General features: G+C 45.0%; 1 protein-coding gene across 8 annotated transcripts in view; it reads right to left on the reverse strand.

Moving 5' to 3' along the window:
- Nucleotides 1–26018, reverse strand: part of TRRAP (transformation/transcription domain associated protein) — a 2065012-nt gene that overhangs the window by 282462 nt on the left and 1756532 nt on the right. For all 8 annotated transcript variants that reach the window (XM_069647248.1, XM_069647247.1, XM_069647244.1 and 5 more), the window contains one exon: nucleotides 10613–10814. In XM_069647248.1, coding sequence (XP_069503349.1) covers nucleotides 10613–10814 — 202 coding nt within the window. The remainder of the gene's footprint in view (nucleotides 1–10612; nucleotides 10815–26018) is intronic.

Below are 26018 nucleotides of genomic sequence, written 5' to 3' on the forward strand. Positions count from 1 at the left end.
TTGCTTTCGTAGCAGGCTCACTGTGGAGGTTGTCGGTAACGGCGATCGCTTTTTGTCCGAATTGGGACACGCATCAGCGGTGGAGCTAGCGTTGCAGAGCTTGGCCTTCTCTTGGACCCCCGCGAGCGGGGTGTCCTTAAAGGTTCTTGACATCCTTATCGAGGGAGAACGCTCCTCGGACCGGCCAGTCCTGGATGAGGCTTGACCATGCCCAGGGGCTGCGTCAGTGGCCTTGCTTGACTAGAGCCAAGCCGATAGCCTGCTGTCGCTGTTTTTTTGTTTTCTTCGAGAAACCATGGTACACCTGGCATCCCTCATTGTGGTCTGGATGCAGGCAGTATAAGCATTTATGGTGCCGATCCTCCACAAAGACTTTTCTTAATGCACACTTCATGCAGTTTGAAGAGGCTTCAACCCTCCTTCTCTTTAGCCATGCTGAAAGGCGCAAAGTAGGCCTAAAGCCGGCCTTCTCTAAACTTCAATGATCTGGCGTTGGATGAATATCTTCGCCTGTAGCGGAACCCCGCTGCCGGTCTCTGTCCTTAGTCAGAAAAAAAAAAGAAAACGGTCAAAATGTTAACTACGAAACTAGCTTGGTGAGCAACTTGAGGACTCCCAACACTGAAACGTGTGTACAAATCTGAAGATGGCCACCAGGGGTAGAGCTTAGGGAGAGGACCGTCAATGGATGGGGGCCATATGACCCAGAATACAGTGATTGGTTTAGAGAAATACAGATTTGGAGTGAAAGTGGAGTGAAAGTGGAACTGTTTTTTCTTTTACCGAGGATTCCTAGCCTGACTGGGAATATTTATGAGCATGTGAATCCATGCCAGACACCATGCTGGAGAACTGTCTGATTTGTGATAATTTCCGTATACAACTGCTTTAAGAAAGGAGCAAGAATGTGACTAAACGTTTTATAGAACTCAATCGGTACCCCGTCTGGGTCCGGGCATTTCCCAGAAGACACTGCCTCCATAGACTCCACAACTTCATGATCGTATATATCTGTACCCAAGTGAAGCTTATCCTGCTCATCCAGACTAGGGGTATCAGCCTGGCTTAGGCATTCATGCACCATAAACACACCAATATGACAATCTTTTCTATCAGTAGACCAAATACCCAAATGGCCATTGTCACCATGCCCACACAAGAATGGCTACAAAGAAAATCCCAAAGTCAGAGGGCTTACAAATCACTTGGTAGACATGTTGCTCTTATTCTGGGAGAGGATTGCTACTAACGCAGTATAAAAAAGTGTGCTTTGTTTCCCTGGCAACCTGCAGCCTGCACGAAGCCACGGTCACACAGCAACTACAGGAGAGAAGACGCGTCATTGTGCCTTCCTAGAACGGTAAGCTCCCAAACTGTGGGCGCTTTACTGCGATGAGCAAGCTTTAGCCTTTTAGTTTCCATTACGCTCACCCGTTTCTCTCAACCCGCTTTCCCTTTCTCAGCGGTACAAGCCAGATCCTTCATCCTTTGCAATACGCGGATTGCCTTTTACCAAGTCTGGTGCTCCTGCGCAGCCACAGATTCAGCATCCCAGCATTACGATGCACCCATAAACCATTGAGATTCTCCACCCGCTCGCACTGGCTTTTCCGCTCCTTCAAGGTAGGCCCTCATGAAGCAGTTAATCAACAAAATATATAAACCCATACAAACAGAGCTTCTGTATCTCAATGAGCACGGGCCCTTGTACTGACCTACTTGTGCGCTTGCTTTACAATTAGATGGATTTGTGCACTTATGGCACACCAGAAGCCTAACCTGACGCACACTGCCAGTCTCATTGGGCAAGAGATATTACTACACATTTACCACTGTGAGTGCTATTTAATGTGTATTCGAATGATTTCACTTGTCTCTTCCATCTGGCTTCAAATCCATGGTGAACGACCTGTGCATCTTTACATATACGGCACACAGAGGTGTTCCAACTGTTCTTCCCCCAAGAGCTTGTCTCACTTCAATGCAACCCAGTAAACCAAAATAGCTGCATTTCAATACACCTGCTGCCTTGCACTTTGTGTTTTTTTTTTTTTGCTTTTGCCTTTATTCTGTAAATGCTACACAAGCATGCAATTTCCTGATATTCCACCACATGTGCACTGGCCCCTACCACATCAAACACCCTCTGCACAGAGACTGGCTTTTTATCCATTTCTATAAGGTCTAGGGGCAGTACCCACACCATGAGGATCTGTGGATGTGTGACCAGTCACAACTTTCCTCATCAACGATCAATTGGGAGATTCCTTATGTTTCTTACCCAGATCCTTTTCCTTCCACCTCAAGGGTCATTTTCATTCTACATTTACTCCTGGTCCTGAGGAAGGCAGCAACTACTCCTATCCGCCGAAACATAGATCACCCCTGCACCATGATTCTTACACACATGAGTTAAGTGCCGACCAGGACCTACATCGACGCTACACGTAGACCCCGAGTTCATTCAACAAAACATTGAGACCCACCAAACAGCAACTTTCCAAAATATTTTGTCCAGAACTCTTGTTTCCCAACTTGGACGTTAACTCGCCTAACCATTAGGATTTACCTCTCAAGCACACATGATTGATTGATACAAATGTATTGAGAGAGTTGCTGAGCCTAGATTGGGTCTTGGTCATAAATGATAGTATGACCCAAGGTAGCCCTTAGGGCAACCTGCATTTGATTGTTTTTTTTTTGTTTCCTTTATTGTATATGGTTTATTTAAACCTTTACAAAATACACTTTGTAGCAAAAGAGTAAAAAATATACATATGCAAAGTAAAAACAATATGAACATTATTCTATTCTAATCAACACACTACTATACAGAAATAAGCATTTTAGATCGACAAATCAGATTAACCAACTTTACATGATTACTAGAATAAAAAAATAAAAGAAAAATAGAAAAAGAAAAGAAAGAACACAAAATAATAAACAAATCAAGAACACCTAAAATCCAGAACTCTAAAATTTTCTGCGAAGATATTTCTATAAGTTTATAAAAAAACATTTAGGATAGACCACAAACAACTTTTAAAAAGGAAGTCACTCTAATCCTGAGTGCAGTGCTATGACCATGTCTCATTTGATACCACAGTAATTCTCTATTAACACAATGTAAATGTTGTACAAATTGAGCAAAATATGAGATACGATATTGGAGCAGAGTTGGACAAATGAGTAAAATGTGCTGCAATGTTTCCTCCGTACCCTCTTTCCTACAGAATCTGCACCAGACCCATGGGTCTGTCAGCAAATTCCAACTCTTGAGAATACTATTAGTTCTCATCACATTAAATCTAAATCTCAAAGACATTTCGTAAACTTCTGCAAGGATATTTTTCTAAATAAGCTTCCACACCAGGAAAACATTTCCAGAAGGAATATACTTGATTAAAATTACCTGAGCGCGAAACTGTACAAGCGGTCTGTAACCAATCTTCACTTTTTAAAATAATTTTTACCTTTTGCGGATTAGATTGCAACATTTCCATTGAGACACCCAGCTTGGAGAGACAAGCCTCTACCTTCGCTTTTAATTGATTAGTAAACAAGTAAGAAGAGTCCGTACCTGCTATAGTATAAAGATTATCTGATGAATTTACTAAACACTTCCTCCATAGTAGGATCTTTTTCCACATAATAAAAGATTGCAAGGAATGTAAGCCCAGCTCGTATCTTATAATTTCCATCGGAACACTTTTAGGTAGAAAGTATAAGATTCCTTTCCATATCAGACTTTCAAGGGACTTCACCCAATCCGTATTTTCAAAATCAAAAAATTCCATACCAAACATAAACCTTGGAATGGTGTCCAGTCAACTGGTCGAAAAAAAACTGGTCGACTGCAATTTGGTCGACAACCAAATGGTCGAATTTTTTTTTTAATTTATATATTTATTTTTCGGGTTTTCGTTTAGTAAAAAAAGGGGTGTTTAGAGAAAAAAAGGGGGTTGGGGGGGGACCCCCCCAAAAAAATGAAAAAAAGGGTTAAAATAAAAATAAAAAAAAATTCAACCATTTGGTTTTCGATCAAATTGGTTCGACCATTTGTCTGGTCGACCAATTTTTTTCGACCAAATGTCTGGCAACCCCTTGGAATACCCTTCATAATGTAGAAGGTTCTTAGCGGGGTCAAGGTGAATTTACAATATTTTATCTCTAGTTTACGCATTTGCCTTAGGGCCATCTCTACCTTAGTCCTCAATTGTTTTTTTATTATGGTTGTAGAACCTGAACCAATCACATTATAACCCAAGTACTTAAAGGCAATCTGGCACTTGATACGTTTGCCCTCGCAGTGCCAAGTGTGACCAAGGATTTTTTCCCCGATTTACCCAGGCACACAATGGTAGTCTTAGATGCATTTATTTTTAAGTGTAGTTTGGAAACAAATATTACAAATGCATTTATCAATCTTTGTAAACCCACTTTGGTACAGTCCAATAGCAAAAAATCATCAGCGTACGCTAACCATTCTATCGCTTTTTTACCCAATTTTAGTGCCACCAACCCTTTGTTTTTTAACGCTTTGTTGGCTCCACAGACATATAGATTGAACAACGTAGGAGCAAGCATGCAGCCTTGTCGAAGCCCATTAGGAATATTAATCTCTGAGGTAAATTGACCTTCCGAGTTTAATCTCACTTTGATTTTAATCTCTGAGTACAATTCTATTATAATTTCCAAAAGATGTTTAGGTATATTCAAGTCTCTCAGAATGGACCAAAGGGATGGGCGATCGACCATGTCGAACGCTCTGCTGAGATCCATGGAGGCAACAAAAATTGGAACTCTATTTTTCATTAGTGCTTTATATTGTAGACTTTTGAGTATAAGTCCCCCGCAGTCCGTACCTATGTTTTTTTTAAAAACCAATCTGTTTGGCATCCAATATGTTATTGCACTTAATCCAGTCTTGCAATTCTTCCAGTACAATAGAAGCAAATATTTTCGACTCCGGATCCGAGATGGCTATCGGTCTGTAGCTTTCTGGAGCATATCTGGATCCCTTTTTATAGATCGGGAGTACAAGTGCTAATCTCCAGGACTCTGGAATGGTTTTGGTGCTCAGGATGTCATTGTATAGAATATGCAAAACCTTAGCCCAAACATCAATGTCAGTTTTTAAGATCTTATTAGACAAATTATTTGGACCGGGAGCAGCCACATTTTTAGATTTAGTAATTCGGCGAGAAATATTCGCGACAGAGATGTTCAATTCCCATGTAGCAACCTTAGTAACAGATCCACCCAGATTGGCCATCTCACAGCTATACATTTTGGAGAAATAATCATGCCACCTTCTCTCACTAATTTGAGTAAGTAGCATTTCCTTTTGAGAGAATTCAACCTTATTAATAATTTGCCAAAAATGTTATTTCCTTTTAGTGCATTGATCATGTTTTCCCCATCCAATTGAGCTCGCTTGCCCTTGAAATTAATTAACCAATTTTTGTATTGTTGCTTGATTTTTTTAATCTGCATCAATATATAGTCTGCAGTATGGCCCATTTTTTTTAACTGAGCGAATTTCACTCCTCATCAATTGCCTATGTTTGTAAACCTCCATACTGAAGCAGTGTGTATGACTCCTTCTAGCATTATCACCAGGTATCAAATTCACTACAGATTTCGATATTATATCATTAACATGTGTTGTAAACTTGGTCACGGACAGATTACAGACCCGATCTTCAAGATGCATCTGTTCAAAATTCTTAACCATGACAGAGGAAAATGTCTTTGTTTTAGCAAATGACCATCTCACTCTATTCCCTTTTTGATTCACTAGCAAGCCCTGAGTATAACATGATAGTGGCTCGGAAGGGGCTGGATAAGGAAAATCAATATGTAGTAAATTGTGATCACTAGTAGGCATCTTAGCTACGGTAAGTTTGGAGATAACTTTGTCAAATCCAACAGACACAAAGATATAGTCCAAAATAGAGCTGGAACCTCTAGCATTCCAGGTATGGCAGTTGTTATCCAGCATCGTTAAGCCCATAATTCCCACAAAATTATACCATACAGCTCCACGAAACTTGGGGTTCCCTGCCGAGATTTTGGCATTACATTTATTATTCTTGTTTTCTGACAATAAGGCATCTGCCACCAATGAATCAATATTGCAATCTAAGTTCAGGTCCCCTGCTAAAATTATAACACCATTCACATAAGCTGCTCTCCATTCATCAATTTTAGAGGTCAAGTTGTTAATTTCTTTTACTAGTTGAGAATCGGAATATTTTAGCAGATTCCAATATACATTGGTGATGCAAAGTTGGATATTTGTCTCACCATAATTGATCTCATAAATCACTGTTAGAAAGGAATTAGAACTAGACCATTCGCTCAGTTTTGTAGCCCCAAGAGATTTCTTACAGGCCATTAGGAGCCCGCCCATTGGTCGCCCTTTAGCCCCCTTTACGGCATTAGTTTGAACTATATCATATCCTTCCCATAAAAGATCACTAGAAGCCCAAGTTTCTTGCAAGAGTAACAAGTCAAAAGATTGTAAAACATTGGTAACCTCACTATTGTGGTTCAAATGTAAATGTCCTCTCGCGTTCCAACTTGCCAAAGATATTTTTCTAGACTTGCTAGAGTGGTTTCCCCAATTCCCTCAGAGAGTTGATCGATTCTCTGAGGGAGAGAGCCAGCCATCTCCACTCTTGCTTGTCAACATTGTCCATTGTTGAGTTCTGACACCCCACGCCGGGGTTAACCCCTACTCCACTTTCCAGACCATTTGTAGATTGGGAGTTACCATTCTTTGGATGGAAGGTGTGCTCGTATTGAAATAGGTCAAAACCCCTGCGCTGTAACGATTCAGCCTCCTTTAGCAACAGATTTCTTACTAAGGGAGATGGAATAACAAGACGTACATAGTCTAATCTCTGTCTGTGAATAAAATCCACCAAGACTATATCAGCAGATGAAATTAGTGCTAGTTCCGGAATTGCCGCAAACAATGAGAGGATATATGGACGATTTAAGGAGATTCGATTACCCTCCCAGAACAATGTTGTCAATATTAGACTTGATAGGTCACTTAAAGCAGGTCTTCTTAAATCAAGATCATTCATTGGTTTATCAAAATTTTGAGTGTTAGTACCGCACATATTTACACCTGTTGACTCTTTTAAATTATTGCGTGGTACATGCCACCCATTCTTATTCACCGAAAAGGTATCCTCTAAAATTTTCCTGACCATAGATGTAATTTCCTCCTCTTTACTAGATGTGTAAGAAACCTGCTTGTTCAATGGGACCTCCGAGTTAGACATATCAGTGGTCGTGTTCGAAAGAAGCTCATTCGCTTCAGGCAAAGGCAGCACCTCAGGTCTAGTTGCAGAAATGAGTACAGAGTCAATTGGTGTAATCTTATTTTTCAAGGAAGGTGCAAACCCAGTATGGGCCGAGGCAAAACACCCCATATGGGATAAGGTAGTATCGACCATCTTCTCCTTATTAAACCATTCACTAGGCCCCAGCCCAGTATTAACTGAGCACGACGATTGACTCCTGTCTTCATTTGGGGTACAGCTCTTAATGAGTGAATCCTTACCAACCTTATTATCACGAGTATTTCGCAGCCATCGGCCCGTTTGCCTGATTAACCGCTTCAGTACCTATGATATTTGGAACAAGAGAGCTGTTTACCTTCATGGAGTTAGTTTTGAAAATTTCAAAGATATCTTCTAACCCTGTTTTTAAAGATGATAACTGTGAGGCAATCTCACACGCCTCTCTTTTTTTATTTCTTCATTGCATCTGAAATCGAGTTACCAGCCTCGAAATATACTCCCAAGGGATGGCTAACCTCCTTCAGAACCCCAGGCACTGACTGGACCTCGACCCCCTCATACGAAGGAGGTTGATCATCAAGGCCACCTTCCAAATCCTCCCTGGCCTCTAGGATCGAGTTTTTGAAGGTCGAGTCTCTCAGAAATTTACGAGAAGATTTAGCCATGTTATTTGCACGCATCAGTTTAGTTTGACATGCTCTTTTTTTTTCTTCTTTTTTATTGTTTAAGACGGCTGTATTATTGGGTTTGTCAGCAAAAACTCCTTCCGACACCGGGATGAAAGGAGTAGCCACCTGAACCCGGGTAGCCTCCTGACAGTTTCAACCGTTTCTGACACACTCTTACTTCCCTGTGAATCAGAAATGACAATTACTTCTGCAACATCTTGAGCAATAACAGAGGTTTGAGCAGCCCTAGGCTCCTGATCCAGCAAGCACATTTTTGTCCCCAGTACAGACTTTAAATCACTCAGCGAATTAGAGAAAAGATCATTCACTTTCGAGGGGATCTGTTCCATGGAGGTATTGATTAAACCTAAGACATCTGTCTCCTAAGTTCATACAAAATTAGTCTGTTGAAAATTCCTAACATCGTACCAATGTCAGTATTTTTGGTCGCCTCAGCTCCCTCAATGGGCGGAGTGTCATGGGTAGTATGGTTGCCTAAAAGTTCTAGGTCGTCCGTCAAGAAAATACTAGGAGGATCACAAAAGGAATCATCATTAGTAATACCATTAGTCAATTTGTCGGTAACCTCGCCCCACTGATGTTTTAGAACCTCTTTCCCCAATGGGACTGAGTATTCTTCCACATACAGTGATTGGGAAGAGTCAGTAAATTCAGTCGGGTTTGCAAGTAAATCGGCATTGGATTTAAGCTCATTAGAGCATGCTTGAGCACATTCGAATAATTCATCTTCCTCAATACAGGGAGGCGGCAGAGGTAATGCCACAGCACGCGCCAAACTAGCCCTGCGCGTTGTTACCGCAGAAAAAAAATCTGCGCGCGGGTCTTTCATCATAGTAGTTGTTTTAACAATTTTGCCCATATTGCAAGCCTAAATTGAAGCAGCCCCAAAAAAAAAAATCTATGGAGTACCTCTTATTAGGCAATAACGCTGCTCCCAGCAGAGTGACCTAGTCACCTTACCAACTCAAAGATAAATAACAGTAAGCAAGAAAAAGAAATATAAATATAATAATTATCACGTGTACCCCACACCCGAACAGCCAAACAGCCAGCCACTTGGTCCACTTGGGTGCGCGCGTGGTGCGCAGGCACGGGACCAGTTGTAGGATGGCGTGGTGAGTGGGCGGGGCTTGCAGGCGCAGTGAACTAAGAAGAGAGTAAAAAACAAAAAAAAGAGCGTACGTAACGTTAGCCAGGAAGTCCACAAGAAAGAGGTAGGAAGTCCACAGGCAAGAGGGGTGGAACACGGTCCCAAAGTCCACAAGCTCACTCACAGGCACAGCAGCACGTTTCAGCTCAGATAAAGAGTCGGCGCCTTCCTCTTGCCGACGACACTTCTGGATAGAACACGAGCAGAGTCTCCCCAGCCAAACAGCCAGCCACTTGGTCCACTTGGGTGCACGCGCGGTGCGCAGGCACGGGACCAGTTGTAGGATGGCGTGGTGAGTGGGCAGGGCTTGCAGACGCAGTTAAAGGCACAGCAGCACGTTTCAGCTCAGATAAAGAGTCGGCGCCTTCCTCTTGCCGACGACACTTCTGGATAGAACACGAGCAAAGTCTCCCCAGCCAAACAGCCAGCCACTTGGTCCATTTGATTGTACCTAAACTTTGTTCTGGTTTGGATACCAGCTTCAATTGTCGGCTACAAGTGTCTTGAACTTCGAGATTATTTTCTTTACTATCCTTTCAATTTTAGGGTTATTTGTTTCACTTTTGTGACACTATATATCATGTATATTTAGAAACGGGTCTTTTAAATGTTATACTTGTTTCAAAGAATAAAATATGTGAAATTGATACAAGTGCGAAATATTCAGCATAGTGTGTTCTAGCTCTAGAAGCTTACAGAGCCAATACGAGGAAATAGAGGTAGGTGTTACTTAGGAACACATGTTGCTGGCTCTTTACTGGACAGAGAGCCCATATGAGGACACCACACCAGGTGCTAGTTATACACACCTTCTGAAGGGTGGCCTCTTTCTCAAATAAACACTTCATGAGACAGCATGCAGTGACTACGACCACTGTTATAGTCCGTGCAGTGCAGCCAAATTAAAACTATGCAGCTACCACTAAAACTGTACCCTGATGCACACAGTGAATGGAAACACTCAGCCCGGTAGAAATAGGGCATATCCTTGGAGTATACATGTCCTAGTGAATCTATAGGCTAGCAGTGCAGCACATACAAAAATGATTTACAATTCACAAGTAGACTTTGCAAAAAGTCCAGCTGTTGACAAACCTAAGGCGGGACACTAAAAGAAACAACCGGGAAAACAGGGGTTTCAAAACATATTGTGAATTTCAACTTCTTCTAACTAAGTGACCAGATTACAAAACATTTGAGTAGCAGGGTGGTGCATTAGCAAAACAATAATGAACACTACAAGAATGTGCTAGGGTTAAGGCAGATCACAGAACTGCTGAATGATTCAAATGATATTTAAGATCAGTGAGTTACCTCACAAGGGACGGTTACCTAGCTTTCTCAAACAGCAGCCCCACAAATTCCTTTCAATTAATAAACACCACACATCACTGCTACAAGACACCTCATCCAACAAAAAAGAATGAAAGCAGAGTCTCAGTTAATACACTTACCTTTGCCAAATACTTCCGCGATTTGCTCTCATTCTGATGCCGACAAGCATGAAGATAACACGTAATGGCAGATACACCAAGGTGGAGTTGCCTTTCCTTCACAAAGATATTCTCCAGATAGTCTCCCCACATCGCCCATGCCTTTACTAGTACATCATGCATCTGGACAGCAGCTGAAAAGGCTTTATTTGCATCCTCTGATCTAAAGGCAAATACAGAAAGTGTGTATTTTGGAAAACAGAAATAATGTTTCAAAATGAAAAGACCTTAACTATCATCAATAATGTACATGTTCGACTAATTAAAACCGTAATGAAATGGAATCTCAAGAACTTTCAGCCTACATGACTTATCAAGAGCGTTCGTCAAGAGGCTTAGAAGCATGTGCATTTTGGGACTTGGTGAGGTTACGATTCTCAACACTGATAGACATTCATAAGGAAACATCGCTATGAAGGATGAATATATTTTCAGAACTCCTCATTGTCATAAGCTGAGAAAAAGGTGAAAGTAATCAGCAAAAGTGGTTCATTCACCAGCTTACTGTGACCAAATGTGGTTGCTAAATAGCTACCTGCTATGGAAATCTGTTTCCCAGACAATGCTTGTGATAAAGGTCTAAGAACGTAAGAATCATGAATGCTCTGCGGTCCCGTGACCAAGGACCCACAGAGCACACAAACAAAAAGCATATTGGGTTTTATTAAGTATTTCATGATAGGTTTGGAATGAGCTTGTATGAGGACACTGCCTCTTTCCACCACAAAACATGATATTCTTCTTTGAGAACAATAAAAGCAAAATTGAAGTGTCAGGATTTCTAATCAAATGGTGTAACCAGTCCCTGCCAAGTGTTCTCTACTTCAATGGACAGTCTCTGGGTTATAATGGTTTTTAAAAACAATTGCCAGAGTTGAGAGAGACCAGCCTTAACCAAATTGCCGGTCTTCAGTCAAACTTTAACCAAACTCACACTGGTAAGGTGACTGAGCAGTGAAGGCTTAGGCCAAGGAAATCAGACTAGTGTAAAATATAGATCACATACACAATGAGCGTCAGGCAACACACCCACAAAATACTAATTGCATTACATGAAGCTTGATGCAAGTGCAGTAAGGAACAAGTTACTTATCTGTAACTATTGTTCTCCAGCATGGGTCTGGCATGGATTCACATGCTCATGAATATTCCCCGTCATCAGGTCGGGAATCCTCAGTAAAAGAAAAAACAGTTTGACTTTCACTTACAAACTGTATTTCTCCTCTAAACCAATCACTGTCCTCTGGGTCATACTTCCCCCTGCATTATGACCCTCTTCTCCCTAAGCCCCTCTGGAAGCCATCTTAAGATATGGTAAGCACGTAAAAAGGCAATATGACCAAGAAGAGCCGCAGAGAGGTAGGAGGGAGGGTTTGCATGTGAATCCATGGCAGACCCATGCTGGACAACAATAGTTACAGGTGTGTAACTTGTTCCTTCTCCAGCATGGGGTCTGGCATGGATTCACATTCTCAAATAAAAAAATACATAGCAGTACAACATTACACAACCACGGGAGGTGGCAAGGCTCAACAGAAGCAATACTCTTACCTCTGGAACAGACTCGCCTCAAGCTAACAGGTTGCATAGCACTGCTTGGCCGACTCTGAACTCCCCTCTGCAATCCCCATCGACGCAGTAGAACTTCGTGAAGGTGTGCGTGGAACTCCACGTAGCAGCCCTGCAGATGTCCATCAGGTGCACACCAGACAGGAACGCCTTTGTTGCAGCGATCGCTCTGGTGGAGTGGGCTTTTGGAAGGCCGGGCAAAAGTCGGCTTGCCAACCATTGACAGTGCGTGATGCAGTGGGAGAGCCACCTGGAGATGGAAGCCTTGGACAAGGCCTTAGCATGGTTCAGAGGACGGAAGTTCACAATCAGTTAAGCCGTCGTTAGGCAGAATCCTGTGCAGTGCCCTTAGGGACCACTACACATGATTAAGACTACAGGTGGCAATACAACTTTGGTACAAGCCTGTACTACTAAGTTATAGTGGTAGCAGTAGCGGAGCAGCCAGGCTTATTTCAAGAGTGTATGAGCAGTAGCAGAGATTACACCAAGGGACCACAATTACTGTGACTCAAGCAAACACTGACTCAAGGTTTCAGGTAAAAAATATAAGTACATTTATTTATAAACCATTCGTTATAAACACTTCTATTAAACTTAAATAAAAACCACATGTTAAATATACTCCAACTAACCATTTCACTTTGTACAGTAAGTCTCAAGGTAAGTACCCTGTGTTGAATGCGCTGGTATTACGAACAAAACACGTTACCGCGAATACAATTGCGATCACTTTTTGACAGCTCGGTCTACTAACTAAACGCGTATCCGTGACATGAAATGCTACCGGGGTAAAAACATACTTAGCACTTGAGATACCCAGAGGGAGTTGGAGGCAAAAATCACAGGCAATATTTTGGTTAGGCAGGCAGAATCAAGAAACACTCAAAGACAGGAGTTCAAAAGTCAAAGGGCCGGAGCCAGGGTTGAGAGACACCGGGGCCTGTTGCCAAGGATCACACAGTCAGATAGTTTGAGATTCAACATAGCCAAAAGTACTTCGATATTTTCAATGTTCAGAAGCAAAAGTTATAAGAAGGAGGGAAGACAAGGACAAGCCTTGGAAATGAAGAAAAGGGATTCACCCAGTTTCCTCAAGCAGAACACAGTACCTTGTTCAAACGGTGCAGCTGGTGCCCTGGCAGATGTTCCTAGTGGTTTTCCGCAGACCCACGATTCCTGGAGCTTCGTTGTGAAGGGGGACGTCTGAAGGGGTTCTGCACCACACAGGGATGAGGCTGGCAGCAGCGACACGGAATAAAAGGTGCGCTCCTTAAAAACAGGAGAGGCTCTTCAGGTGGCTATCCGGACCACTACAGCTATGTGCAGCGATTCCGACCAAGGAAGAGGATCCTCTAGCTGTGGAAGATGAGCTGGTTATCCCCACCAAGCTCAAGGGAAGAAGACTCCGGACTGGATCTTCTCTGAGTCGTTGAAGGTAGATAGCTCAGGACTGCAGCAGGGCTTCACCGGGACAGGGTAGTTGCAGCAGCCGTCGTTCTCTCCGCTTCTCGTCGGTTCCTTGTAGTTCCAGTGGCGACTCTCTGACTTCTAGCCCAAGAGACCTGCCTTTTATGCGCAAAACCCCCATTCACACAGCCTGGCTGTCAATCACTCAGCAGGGGGGTTGTACAGCCCGGACAACCATCGTGACAAAGTGCGACTTGGGTTTCCTAGGATACCCTGTGCAGGGGGTGAATACACCTCTCCCTCACATTCAGCCCACCTAGACACCCAGGCGCCTTGAAGAGGGCTTCTGTGCAGAAGCCCGCCAAAAGACAGTGAACAAAGAAGGCTAACCTAGTTTGCTGCGCAAAGTAAGACACAAGAAGGACTTTAAAAAAAAGAAACGGCGAATAAACCCAACCGGAGCCAAAAGAAAGACGATTTGGTCAAGCGGGTTTATGTTCGAGGTTAATATAATAGCCAAGAACAGTACCACGTTTATTTAATATAATCGCGGTAGAAAAGTTAGGGTAGATAACACTGCCACCAGCCAAGTCTAAATGTTAAAAGAGCGAAACAGTGCTCTAGGAGGTACAGATAAAAAGGAATACGAATTAACCCTTTCCAGTACTCCATGGAAGATGGGGTGTACTGGACCTGTGGTAGATTAACTATGTAAAGTTAATGGTAACTTTACCCTTTTCTGGGGGACAGTTGTCGCCTCAGAAATGGAGTCGGTGGGAGTCTGAACGACAACCCGGTGCCACTGCACAGAAGGTGTGGTGTGACACACACAAAGAAGGGGGGTACTGAAGTGGTGTACTTCAGAGCCCACAATCACAAAAACAGGTGAAAACACATAGCAAAACACAGGTAAGAGAAGGGGAAAAGCTCTCACTCTTACCAAGTGGAAAGAAATAAACTCCAGAAGTCCAGCAAAGCTGCTGGGGGACTAACTAGGTGAGGGAAATTAGCCATAGATGAGAATTCTCCCTAACAGACGTCTTCCAAAAACTCTTTGTGCGTGCCACATAGAACTTCAGAGCAGAAGCAACATCCAGAGAGTGCAAGGCCCATTCAGACGGTGATGCAGGCTTTGGGAAAAACACAGGTAACACCAAAGGTTCGTTGAGGTGGAATTCCGACAGAACCTACGGCACGATAGAGGTATGCATCCACAGCACCACCCTCGACTCGTGGAAAGTCAGATAAGGCTGTTTGCAAGATAGGGCATGGATCTCGCCTACTCTCCTGGCAGAGGCGATGGCCACAAGGAAAGCCGTTTTCCATGAGAGGAACTTGAGAGGGGACTGATGCATAGGCTCGAAGGGTGCCCCCATGAGCCTCGTCAGCACCACTTTGAGTTCCCATGCAGGGGCAGAAGCCTTCACCGTCGGTAAAATTCGAAACAGTCCTTTGAGGAACTCCTTGACGGGACGATGAGACCAAAGAGAAGATTGTCCTGTAGATGTGGTGTAGCTGGAGATAGCCGCCAGATGTACCTTGATAGAGGCGTGCGCCAGTCCGGCCTTGGCCAAGAATAACGAGTGCAGAAGAATCTGCTGGCCCATGACCCTCAGAGGGGTGAACTTCTGCAACCGGCACCCTGTAGCGAAATGCTTCCAATTGTGACCGTAGCACTTCAAAGTCGACGATGCGCTGGCCTTGGCAAGGACCTCCCTGCAGTCCGCTGGCGACTCGTATCGACCAAACTCGAGGGCTGCTGGAGCTAAGCGCTCAGGTTCAGCGATCTGGGGTTGTGATGCAGGATTGCGTCTCCTTCGCTAGTGAGAAGATCTGGGACCACCGGCAGTTTGACTGGGGGCGACGTTGACAGACCGAGAAGGTCCGGGTACCAAATCTGCCTTGGCCATGCAGGGGCGATTAGTATCATCCGGCATCAGCACTGAGAGTTGATTGATGACTTGCAGCAGGCGAGGCAACGGTGGTAACGCATACAGAAACGGGCCTTGCCACGCGAAAGTGAAAGCGTCGCCCATGCTCCTCGGCTGGTAGAACCTGCTGCCAAACTTCTGGCATTTGGAGTTCGCCACTGTCGCAAACAGATCGATCTGAGGACTTCCCCACTTGAATATGCGGTCCACTATGTCCAAGTTCCCATTCGTGGCAGAAGCGCAACTCCCTGCTGAGGGATTTGGCAATGGTGTTCTGGATTGCCGCCAGGTGAAATGGGACGAGGAACATCTCTTGTCCGACGGCCCAGTCCTACAAGTCCTGCGCCTCTTTGGAGAGCACTGGGGATCGAGGGCCCCCCTGCTTCCTGATGTAGAACATTGTGGTGGTGTTGGCCGTGCAGATCCTCACCACCTTGCACTTCAGAGATGAACCCAGAACACTGCCAGTAGCTCCAGGATATTGATGTGTAGATCCTTCTCCCCCGTCAGCCACAGGCCTCTGGCGTGCAGACGTCCGGTGTGGGCTCACCAGGCCTCCAGGGAAGCGTCCGTGCTGACCATTTCCTGGCATGGAGGGTTTTGAAACCCTGTGCCCCGGGCGATGTTGGCGTGAACGCCCCACCACCTTATCGCCCGACAGAGCTCCCCGTCAAGCGGGATCTTGTCCGCCAAACCTTCCGACACTTGTATCCAGCGAGCATACAGGAACTCCTGAAGAGGTTGCATCCGTAACCTGCAGAGCCAGATAAGGTAGATGCAATACGACATCATGCCAAGCAGCGACTTGATGGTCCACACGGTGGCGGTCTTCAGAGCCAACAGCTGCTGCACTTTCCCTAGCATGGCCGCTACTCTCTCCTCAGAGGGTGACTCTAGGCAGGAGACAGTGTTGAGTCTGGCTCCAAGGAACAGTGCGTTCTGTGATGGTGTCAAGCAGGACTTTGGATAATTGATAGAGAATCCTAGATCCGTCAGAAGCTGAACGGTCGTCTTTGTGTGTCCGACGGCTAGCTCTCGCAAACTGGCCCTGATGGCTCTCTCTTCGGGTGGGAAAGCATTCCCTACCGAGTGTCTAGGACTGCCCCGATGAATTGGAGCTTTTGGACTTGTGTCATGTGGGACTTCTGCAAGTTCAGGGAGAAGCCCAGCGTGTGGAGCAGTGAGGAGGTGTCCTCTAAGTGGTACGGGACCCGCTCTGCGGACTTCCCTCAGAACAACCATTTGTGCAAGTACGGGAATAGATGAACCCCAAATCTCCAGAGGTGAGCCACGACTACTGCCTTGAGCTTGGTGAAGACCGTGGAGCGGAGGTCAAACCAAAGGGAACCTCATGAACTTCCTGTGCTTTTGATGTATCGGCACATGAAAATAACCGTCCTGCAGATCTATTGACACCAGCCAGTCCTGCAACTCGAAAGCATGGGTCATTTCTCTCAAAGTCACCATCTTGAATTTGTCTTTCTCCAGGAACGTGTTCAAGGCCCTGCGGTCCATGTGGAGATGGAGACCTCCTCCCTTTTTGGCCACCAGGGAATAGCAGTAATACAAGCCCGACCCCGTCTGCTCAGGAGGTACCTCTTCCATTGGCACCCTTCAACAACAGGGCACGCAGTTCATCTTGGAGCTCCTGTTCCGGTTGGCATGGCAGGGGTGTGGGTCTGTCCGGAGGTTTCCTTAAGAAGGGCAGTTAATAACCCCACCACACAAGCGCCATGGCCGAGGTGTTGAAGGTAATCTCCCACCATTGGTGACAATGCTCCGACAGCCGTTCTCCAACCGGTAAATTGTGGGAGGGGAAAATCAAAGCAGTTTTGAGGGCGGAGCCGCTGCTGCCGCTGACTGCTGGAAGCCCCCCGGCCCCTTCCACAGTGCGAGAAAAGCTTCTGCCCCTGCCTGGCTTGAGGGAGCTGCGCCTTCCTGCCGTAAAGCACGTAACGCATGTAGATCCTCCCCCTACAGGCAAAGCTGAAGGCAGGCTTGGCTGGCTGCCCAGCTAAGCCCAGCGATTTTGCGGCAATCTTTGACTCAATCTTTTCCAGGGCATTATCTTATCAGACTTTGGACCAAAAAGGAACTCTTCCCTCAAAGGGCATGTCCAGCAACCTATTCTGGACATTTGGTGAAAAACCTGAGGCGCTTAAGTAGGCCCGTCTCCTCAAAACCACAGCTAAGCCCATTGACTGGCCAATGCAGTCCGCCACGTCCAGACCCATTTGCAGTGACTGCCTGGCCACATCCTTCCCATCGTCCACCAGCTGTATGAAACCATCTGGCAGTTCCCCTTCAAGCACGTAACGCATGTAGATCCTCCCCCTAGAGGCAAAGCTGAAGGCAGGCTTGGCTGGCTGCCCAGCTAAGCCCAGCGATTTTGCGGCAATCTTTGACTCAATCTTTTCCAGGGCATTATCTTATCAGACTTTGGACCAAAAAGGAACTCTCCCTCAAAGGGCATGTCCAGCAACCTATTCTGGACATTTGGTGAAAAACCTGAGGCGCTTAAGTAGGCCCGTCTCCTCAAAACCACAGCCAAGCCCATTGACTGGCCAATGCAGTCCGCCACGTCCAGACCCATTTGCAGTGACTGCCTGGCCACATCCTTCCCATCGTCCACCAGCTGTATGAAACCATCTGGCAGTTCCCCTTCAGGGATGTATTAGGCTGTGTGTTCCACTGCCTTCTAGAGGCCATAGGAGTACATGGCAAACCCACAGGACACATTGCTTGCCTTCAAGACCATGCTGCCAGATGTGAAGATCTTTTCGCTATTGCATCCAGCTTCGTGCCCTCCCTGTCAGGAGGGAGCTTTGAGGTGGAGGAAGCTGCCCTGGTGGAAACCGTGGCTGCCTACATGAATAGACCTTCCGGAGAAGGGCGAGAGGACAAAAGGGACGGATCCCCTCTTGCCAGTATGTATTTAATGGTCGCAGTGGGACTGACCGGAGGGATAGAGCAGGGCAGTCACCACAAGGAGGAGACTGGGTCGGCTATAACAGGTTCAGTGGCATGTGTCTTTCAGCTGCTGGACCCTTGTCCAGAATGTCAGTCAATTCATACCCCTAGACTGAAACTGCTGAAGTACTCAGCCCCATAGTGTCGACCACCCTGTCCACTAATGATCTAAATTTGGCACGGGTGTAAGGCTGAGCCTGTTATAATTCTACATTTGGGGATATATCCAGCCCACTAGCATCATGCAGCCTCTGTGCCAAAGACAGCCCCCGTCCCAGCATCGGTCAGAGAGCTGGACAAAGGATCAGTCACCACTGATCGGCATAGAGGGCTTATCCTCGATGTTGAAGAGGTGGCTGCCGGTGTCGAGTGAGGCTTGGGCACCGAAGATGCGGCAGGAAGGCCCAAACCTGGCTTTGATGGTTTAGCCACATTTTTTGGCGTCGGGCCCGAAGGCACCCGCACCTACAGCCACCTTTTCAAACATTGCCAGCATTTGGGATTGAAATTCTTCCAATTCTTGCTGAGTAATCGGCCCCTCGAGGACTTACCTTGCTCCGATGAAGAGTCGTAATTGCGTTGCTGCTGGTAGCGCCTTTTCATCTTATGAGATGTGTTAGGGAGATATATCATTATTGTGCTTCATCCGCTCTCCTAGTGAGACCCCCCTTCCCCCACCCCAGCACTTTTTGCTGGACTTCTGGACCCATTTCTTTCAATCCTGAATGAGTGGAGCCTTTTCCCACTCATTCATTCTTGTGGGCTCTGTCTATTGGAACTCTATTCTTTGTAATCTACCTGTTTTACTACTGCAGCACACAGCTCCTTAAGGGCAGTGTTGCTGGGGACTCTTAGGTTCCTCCTTTAAGATTTGTTTTCTATATCCTTAAGTAACTACAGTTCTCAAGGATAGCGAGATACTCCGTGTCTCTTCCAAAACTCTATAGTCTGAGAGATTGGCACACATCACCTTCAGTGGAGTGCCAAATGGGTACTTAGTACCCCCCTTCTCTTTGCTCCTGTGCCTTTTTAGTCACATAGACAATCACCTAGTTATGGCAGGTGGCAGTGGACATGTTCTACTAACGGTTGTATATTTTTTATACCGCAGGCTATGTCTATAACCATGGTAGTGCACAATAGGGGCACCTAAGTACGTATTGGAGCCTCAACCTTTTTTTTTTCGCGATTACTAGCGTGGTGGTTCTTTGCTAGCCCTTCTTCTGCCATTCTGGCAGGTGGAGGTCTGCGTGTGTGTTTTGCCTTTGGCGGGAACCCGCAGGTATCCCCGCCTAGGCCCCTGAGTGTCTGGGTAGGCAGGAAGTAGGGGTGGGGGATGAGTGGGAATTCCACCCCCCTGTCCTTTGCCTGCCAGAGTGCCTGAATAGGTCCAGCTCCCACAGGGGTCTGGCTGTCCTCATTGGACAGCCAAATGCCCCTTTCTGTAAAATGTTGAGAGAGACTGCAGAGGAGTGTGCGCTGTAACTGTATAAAAGGTGAGGCTTCTGGAAGGTAAAGCAATTCGACCACAGGAAACAGAAGTAACCAAATAAGACGACAACCAGAGACGCCTGCAGACCCTTTGCAAAACCGTGTAGAGACCACTGCTGTCCTGAACCCCATTTCCAATCTGACAGAGGAGCTCAGAGAGGACGACTTCTTCCCTTTGGCTAGTTGAAACAACCAGTCCCAAGACAAACTTTGAAACGAGCCATCTCCCGAGGTCCTAGGAACTTCCAGAGCTGTGGAACCCCAATACCAGGAGACATGCTGCTCATTTCGTGTGCATTGTCGTGGAAAGGACGAATTCGTCCAAATCTTTGCTGAGACCATAAGGACACTCCAGAGATCCGATCAAACTCATCCAGCCCCCTTCACCAGAGTGTGGGACTGCAGGAGGCGAAGAAGACTGACCAGGTGATCCGCGTCCTTTGTTGGTGCTGCTGAAAAGGTGCCAAAACCACAGAGTGAACCAAGAAGTTGATGAATGCTGTGCTACAGGTCCCCCCTCGTGACTGCTGCTGAGAGAGACAATCCATTGTCTTGCCTTTCGTCACCAGACCAAGAAATCCAGAGGTCGGGTCCAAAGCTGCCACATAGCGGAGGAGCCAACCTGAACACTTTCTTCAAACCAAAGGTACTGTGTGGAAAAGGGTATTGCTTACCAGATTCCAAGAAGTCGCTCCAGAGCGGTGGAGTGCACATAGAGGTGTCCAGGGCAAGCCCCTCTTACCTCTGACCCAAGCTGTTGCTCGTGTCCTCTTCTCACGTCCGTTTTTAGGTCTCCTTTGTTAGTTGCTAACTTGCTGCTTCAATAACTTCAGACAAGGAAAGAAATCTGCAGGAACTCTTCATTATCCGCTGTTTGTCAAGACTTCAAGCCCTCTCCGAACTGCCTTTAGCTAGGATTGCGTTTTTGGACTTAAAAAACTTGCCAGGCGAAGAAACCAACCATCTCTAGAACCTCGAACTAAGCTCCTGGATGCACTAACCTCTTATTTTCCTCCCTTTAAGTGACTTTCCTTTATGTGTTTGCATAGTAAATGCATTACCGTATGACCTGTTTAAAACCGCATGAGTGCACAATTACCAATAATACGATAACCTAGTCTTTTCCCTTTGCAACGTTGCTACAAATGAAACCGCAAACGAACACAAAAGTGAAAGTGCCCTTTGAAGTGTATTGTCTAGTATTCCTAAGGGTCCTACCGTAAACGTCTGAAGTAGTTAAAGTGATTCTGGTGTAAATATAATACATATTCACTAACAAAAAACATTGTTAAAGGGACGTTATGGTTAAGTTGCGCTGCTAAAAACCTATCCCGTTTTCTGAAAAAACTATGCTAAAGGAAGGTTCTGGTTACAGTGCCCTAATAAAAAACCTATCAAATTCACTGTCAAAAAATGTTGTTACAGGGACGTTATGGTTCAGTTGCCCTAAGAAAAACCTATCATATTCAGTGAAACAAGTACATGAAAGGAACATTATACTTACTTTGCACTAATAACTTATCCATATTATGGTTACAGGTATAACTGAAAAACATCAGAAATCCCCCATTTATGGTAAGCTAAGCAACCATAACTTGCGCCACCACTGTGCACCGCTAAGACTAACACCCATGACATGAAAGATGACATCACAAATGCCATTGATGACATCACTGATGACGTCACATGTCCATTTACTTTTCATAAAAAGCCGCCACTAGGGATTGTCAATGTAATGTTGGTCGAAAACTATCAGAGGTCATTGGGAGAACTATGATCACATAAATAGTTCATTCAGTAATGCATTGCTATAAACACCACTTTATTACAGAGTTCTTTCTAGTACATGAACCTACTCATGTGGAAACATAAGCATTGTCTGCAGCATGAACTGTAGAGGGAACATTTTCAAAATCTTGCCATGGTGGATAGGAAAATGATGAATGCTTATCTTTCAGAGTTTTCCGTACTGTGCAACACGCAATAAGTACGGAATAATGCTTCATTTAGTACATAATTGTATTACTACACACAAAATCTAAAGTGCGCACAATGCATCTAAATATGAGCATATACACAGAAAATAAAGTACGGAAAAAAAACAGCAATATCAACAAAAAGTGTTCATAACCTAACTCATTATCTTCATGCACAAAAATGATTGCTGTGTTTCGGCCTTCCTTCTTTCCCTATCTATATCTATCATATGATGTAACTGAACCGTAACAAAAGTAGTGTAACATATGAGAAGGGTAAGGTCTACAAATATAGTACCTTTTCAATTTTTAGTCCCTGACTGTCCGTGAGCAAAACCACCTCGCCTACATATGTCAGTAAACAAAAATAGAGGCACGCACACGTGATGTCATCAGTGGCAGCGAACAGGGAAATGGGACGCAGGAGCAGAGCCAGATAGGACTAATTTTAGTGGGCGCACTGTTACGTAAAAAAGCCCCAGCCATGCACACAATGCCTTAGGGGCTTGGCACAAACACCACAACACTATCCTCCGATACACCATGGAGGGGTTTCCCAAAAACTTTGATGTACAGCACGCTTCCCTCCAGCCAACCACCAGCCGCGTGCAAAGTTTGCCGACATCACGGCGTACTACAAGCCAATGATACTTTAGTTCGCGGAGCACAAAGGGAAATGGGTCTGTGGAGCCGAGCCAGATATCACTAATTTTTTGAGACATATATTTCAGTTCTTTGCAACAAAAGTACTGGTTGGATTTCCACCAAACACACAAAAGCACGCTTTTTGAACCAAGCCCCAGCTGCAAATTTGGTTAAAATCCACCCAGTCATTCGGCCTGTAGCCGTGCGCAAAGTTTTTCCCCCATTCATTCTATGGAGAAAAAAAAAAGAAATTTGGCACCCCCCCATAACTTTGCCCCCCCTGCACGAATCTTCACCCAAAAGAATTCAGCAGGACCAATGTACATTTTTGGCAAAGTTTGGTGAAGATTCGTCCACGGGGAGCGAAGTTATAAGCCACGGAAAAAGTGGTCTTCCTATGGGTTTAGCAACTTAAGCATAACTACACGGCTGCTAATGCGAGCTGCGTAATATAACTTTTATATAAATGTATGTGTAAATGCTTCTTTTTTGGCCTGTCTAGCTAAGATTCACAGTACTTACCTACAGCTCACATCTTCCTATTAAGATAAGCCTGACTGCTCTGCCACACTACCAAGGTCTGGAGCTAGTACAGACTGATACTAAGAGGGTTCCATGTGTTAATATCCCTGCAAAAATATCGCCATACAAAAATATTGCAATATTTTAGCGGTGATATTAAGCCATGGAACCTGCGGGGGACACCCCTGCAACCCCCATCAATTTTTGTAATGGAGCGGGTGTCACCCTCGTTACCCCCGGTCCCAATAACCCCATAAATTATCCCCACTAATAATATTGCCTATGGCCTTACTCCATGACCATATATATGGCAATATTATTGATGGAGATATTACCCGATACCACTAAGAGTTGGGGGATCTACAAACCAGTAGGACAGCTTACTAAAGTCTTACTGCCAGTAGGACTTTAGGAAACTCCCTTAACAAGATGACGAGGAAGAGTGGCTCTGTGAGTGAGACCGCTTCTTTGTTTTGCACCAATGTCGTTTATCTTTCTCAGTGTTTCAGCCTCTGAGGACCGAACAGTCGACAGCGCAGGTGATTTCGACAGCAGTCAGCCCACCGTGAGCTTGTCATTTTCTGACATGACGCACACCCCTCGGTGTCGTGACTCGTGACGAGGCATCACACACAGATGCCATGTGGGTCGGTCACCGACATCTTGGAGTCACAGTAAGTGCATTGTTTAAATCCAAGACACAGACAGCTTGCGTTCAAGAAAAATACAATGTCTGATGAGAATTCCATCGAAAAAAGAGTTGAGGACTCAATAAATAGTACTAAGTTCCTCAAGAGCAGAGTGTCGAGTGCGTGGAAAAATAGAACTGAGGTACGGGGTGTAGTGATGCAGTATATACACGACGCCCGAAGTCACGTCCAGAGCCGACGATCGAGCAAGACAGATCGACGGCAGAGTCGAGGTTCACTACACCCACAGTCAAAGTTTTCCAAGCAGCAGAGCTGGATGAGGATATATATCTGATGAGGAATCTGCAAGAGAAAGGCAATCCATTGAAACTCACACAAAGGCCTTTCCCATCCTTAATGGGACCAAGAAAGGACAATCAACCGAAAATGGCGAAAAAAGAAGATGGGCCATTTTGGGAAAATGGTCACACATGGGTGCCTTACTGCAGCTGTGGACATGGTAGATAAAGATCCACTGCCACCACCCATTTAGATTAACCTGGTCACTGTAAAATAAACGTTACAGGAGCTGTGATAAACCCCTGAGCACCCCACATAAGGTGATGTGTGCTGATTTCACAAAAGGTAAGATAAAAAGTATCCTACTATCCTTGAGAACATGTGTTCTCATTGGCAAATAAAATAAAGAGGGAAGCCCAAGGGGCTCCCAGCAACACTGCACAAACTGTGCTGTGTGCTGCAAAAATAAAATATGGATGCCTCAGTCACTTGGAGGAAAACATGACTCCAGTAGTAATGTATAAAAAGTTCCCATACAAGGAGTAAAAGAATGGGCGAGTGGGGGGAAAGGAGACTGAGCAAAAAATCCAGAAGTTCAGTAAAAGGTGCTGGGGTCTCAGGAGATTTGTCATAAAAATGAAAAATCTACCTAACATCACCCAGGCTGTGCAATAGCATGCATGTATGTATGTATGTATGTATGGAGCAGATGCTCCAACATTAGCGCTGGGGAGCAAGCTCAAACGAGCGAGGCAAGCTGTTACCATAGCATGGAGCTTGGTGAAAATCTTGGGCGCTGAAGATAGACAGAACGGCAGGACCATTCACTGGTAGTGATGTTGGCCCACCATGAACCTCGGGTACTTCCAGTTACCGACAAATCGGCACGTGAAAGTAGGCATCCTGAAGCTCCAGTGATATGAATCAGTTCTGTAGAATATAAGCTACCGTAACAATCTTGAACTGGTGCAGAACAGGTTCAGCAGCACACATATCCACAATAGGGCGAAAATGGGTGCAGTACCACAAATGTCCTCGTTTCGAACGTGGCAAGAATTCAATCGCGCTCTTGAACAGAAGCTGATAGACCTCCTTCAGGAGGATGGGGCTCAGAGACAAGGGAGTGGCCTGGGGCCCGAGGTCTGGAGGGCTTTGGAGGAATGAGGCGCAATAACCCTGCTCGGTGGCCTTTAAGGCCCAAGCGTCAGAAGTAGTCCTTGACTAAGCTGAACAGTGACATCCTCCCACCACCAGTGTTGAGTTGCATAGCCTGCCACTGTTAGGACAGTTTTCTGAAGTCCAACTAAGGGCTTAGTAAAACCATTCAACTGAGGCAGTACAAGACCCCACTCTTAGTATAAGGCTGTACCACCTGAGTTCATGGTAGCGTAGACAGAGCAGCCAAGCCTATCTTAGGAGGGAGAGAGGGCAGTAGAATCAGTACAAATGAAATTGTCATACAAATGATCCAAAGAAACACTGAAACACTTTGTATTGTAAAAATAAAGGATTTATTAAATACAGGTAAGCCCAGATAAATCTAGGGGGTAAGCAAGTACTAACAGATTATATGAAATCACAATATAAAACCACAACACTATACTTGAAAGTACACAGACCCAAGTATAGACCTTATTTGAAGTACCTAACAGTAGTTCTAGGGAAGTCAAAACCTTTTCACACACATTTAGTATAGGTCAAGCCTATTCTTGGGGAGTAAAAACCAATGGTTATTTTCCACAATTACATTCAGTAATACAAGGGCAGTAGACCCTTCCAGTTGTATAACGTTTCTTAGCACAAATCACTCAGTCAGTCAACTGGACAATATACTTTTGATGAATAGTGAAACACTTATTCTAGGTGCAGTAAAAATCTATAGCTACTTTTTTCATAACACACAGTTATACTAGGTGAGTAAAAC

Source organism: Ambystoma mexicanum, chromosome 2q (genome assembly GCF_040938575.1).
Source record: "Ambystoma mexicanum isolate Mex_15411 chromosome 2q, UKY_AmexF1_1, whole genome shotgun sequence".
NCBI lineage: Eukaryota > Metazoa > Chordata > Amphibia > Caudata > Ambystomatidae > Ambystoma > Ambystoma mexicanum.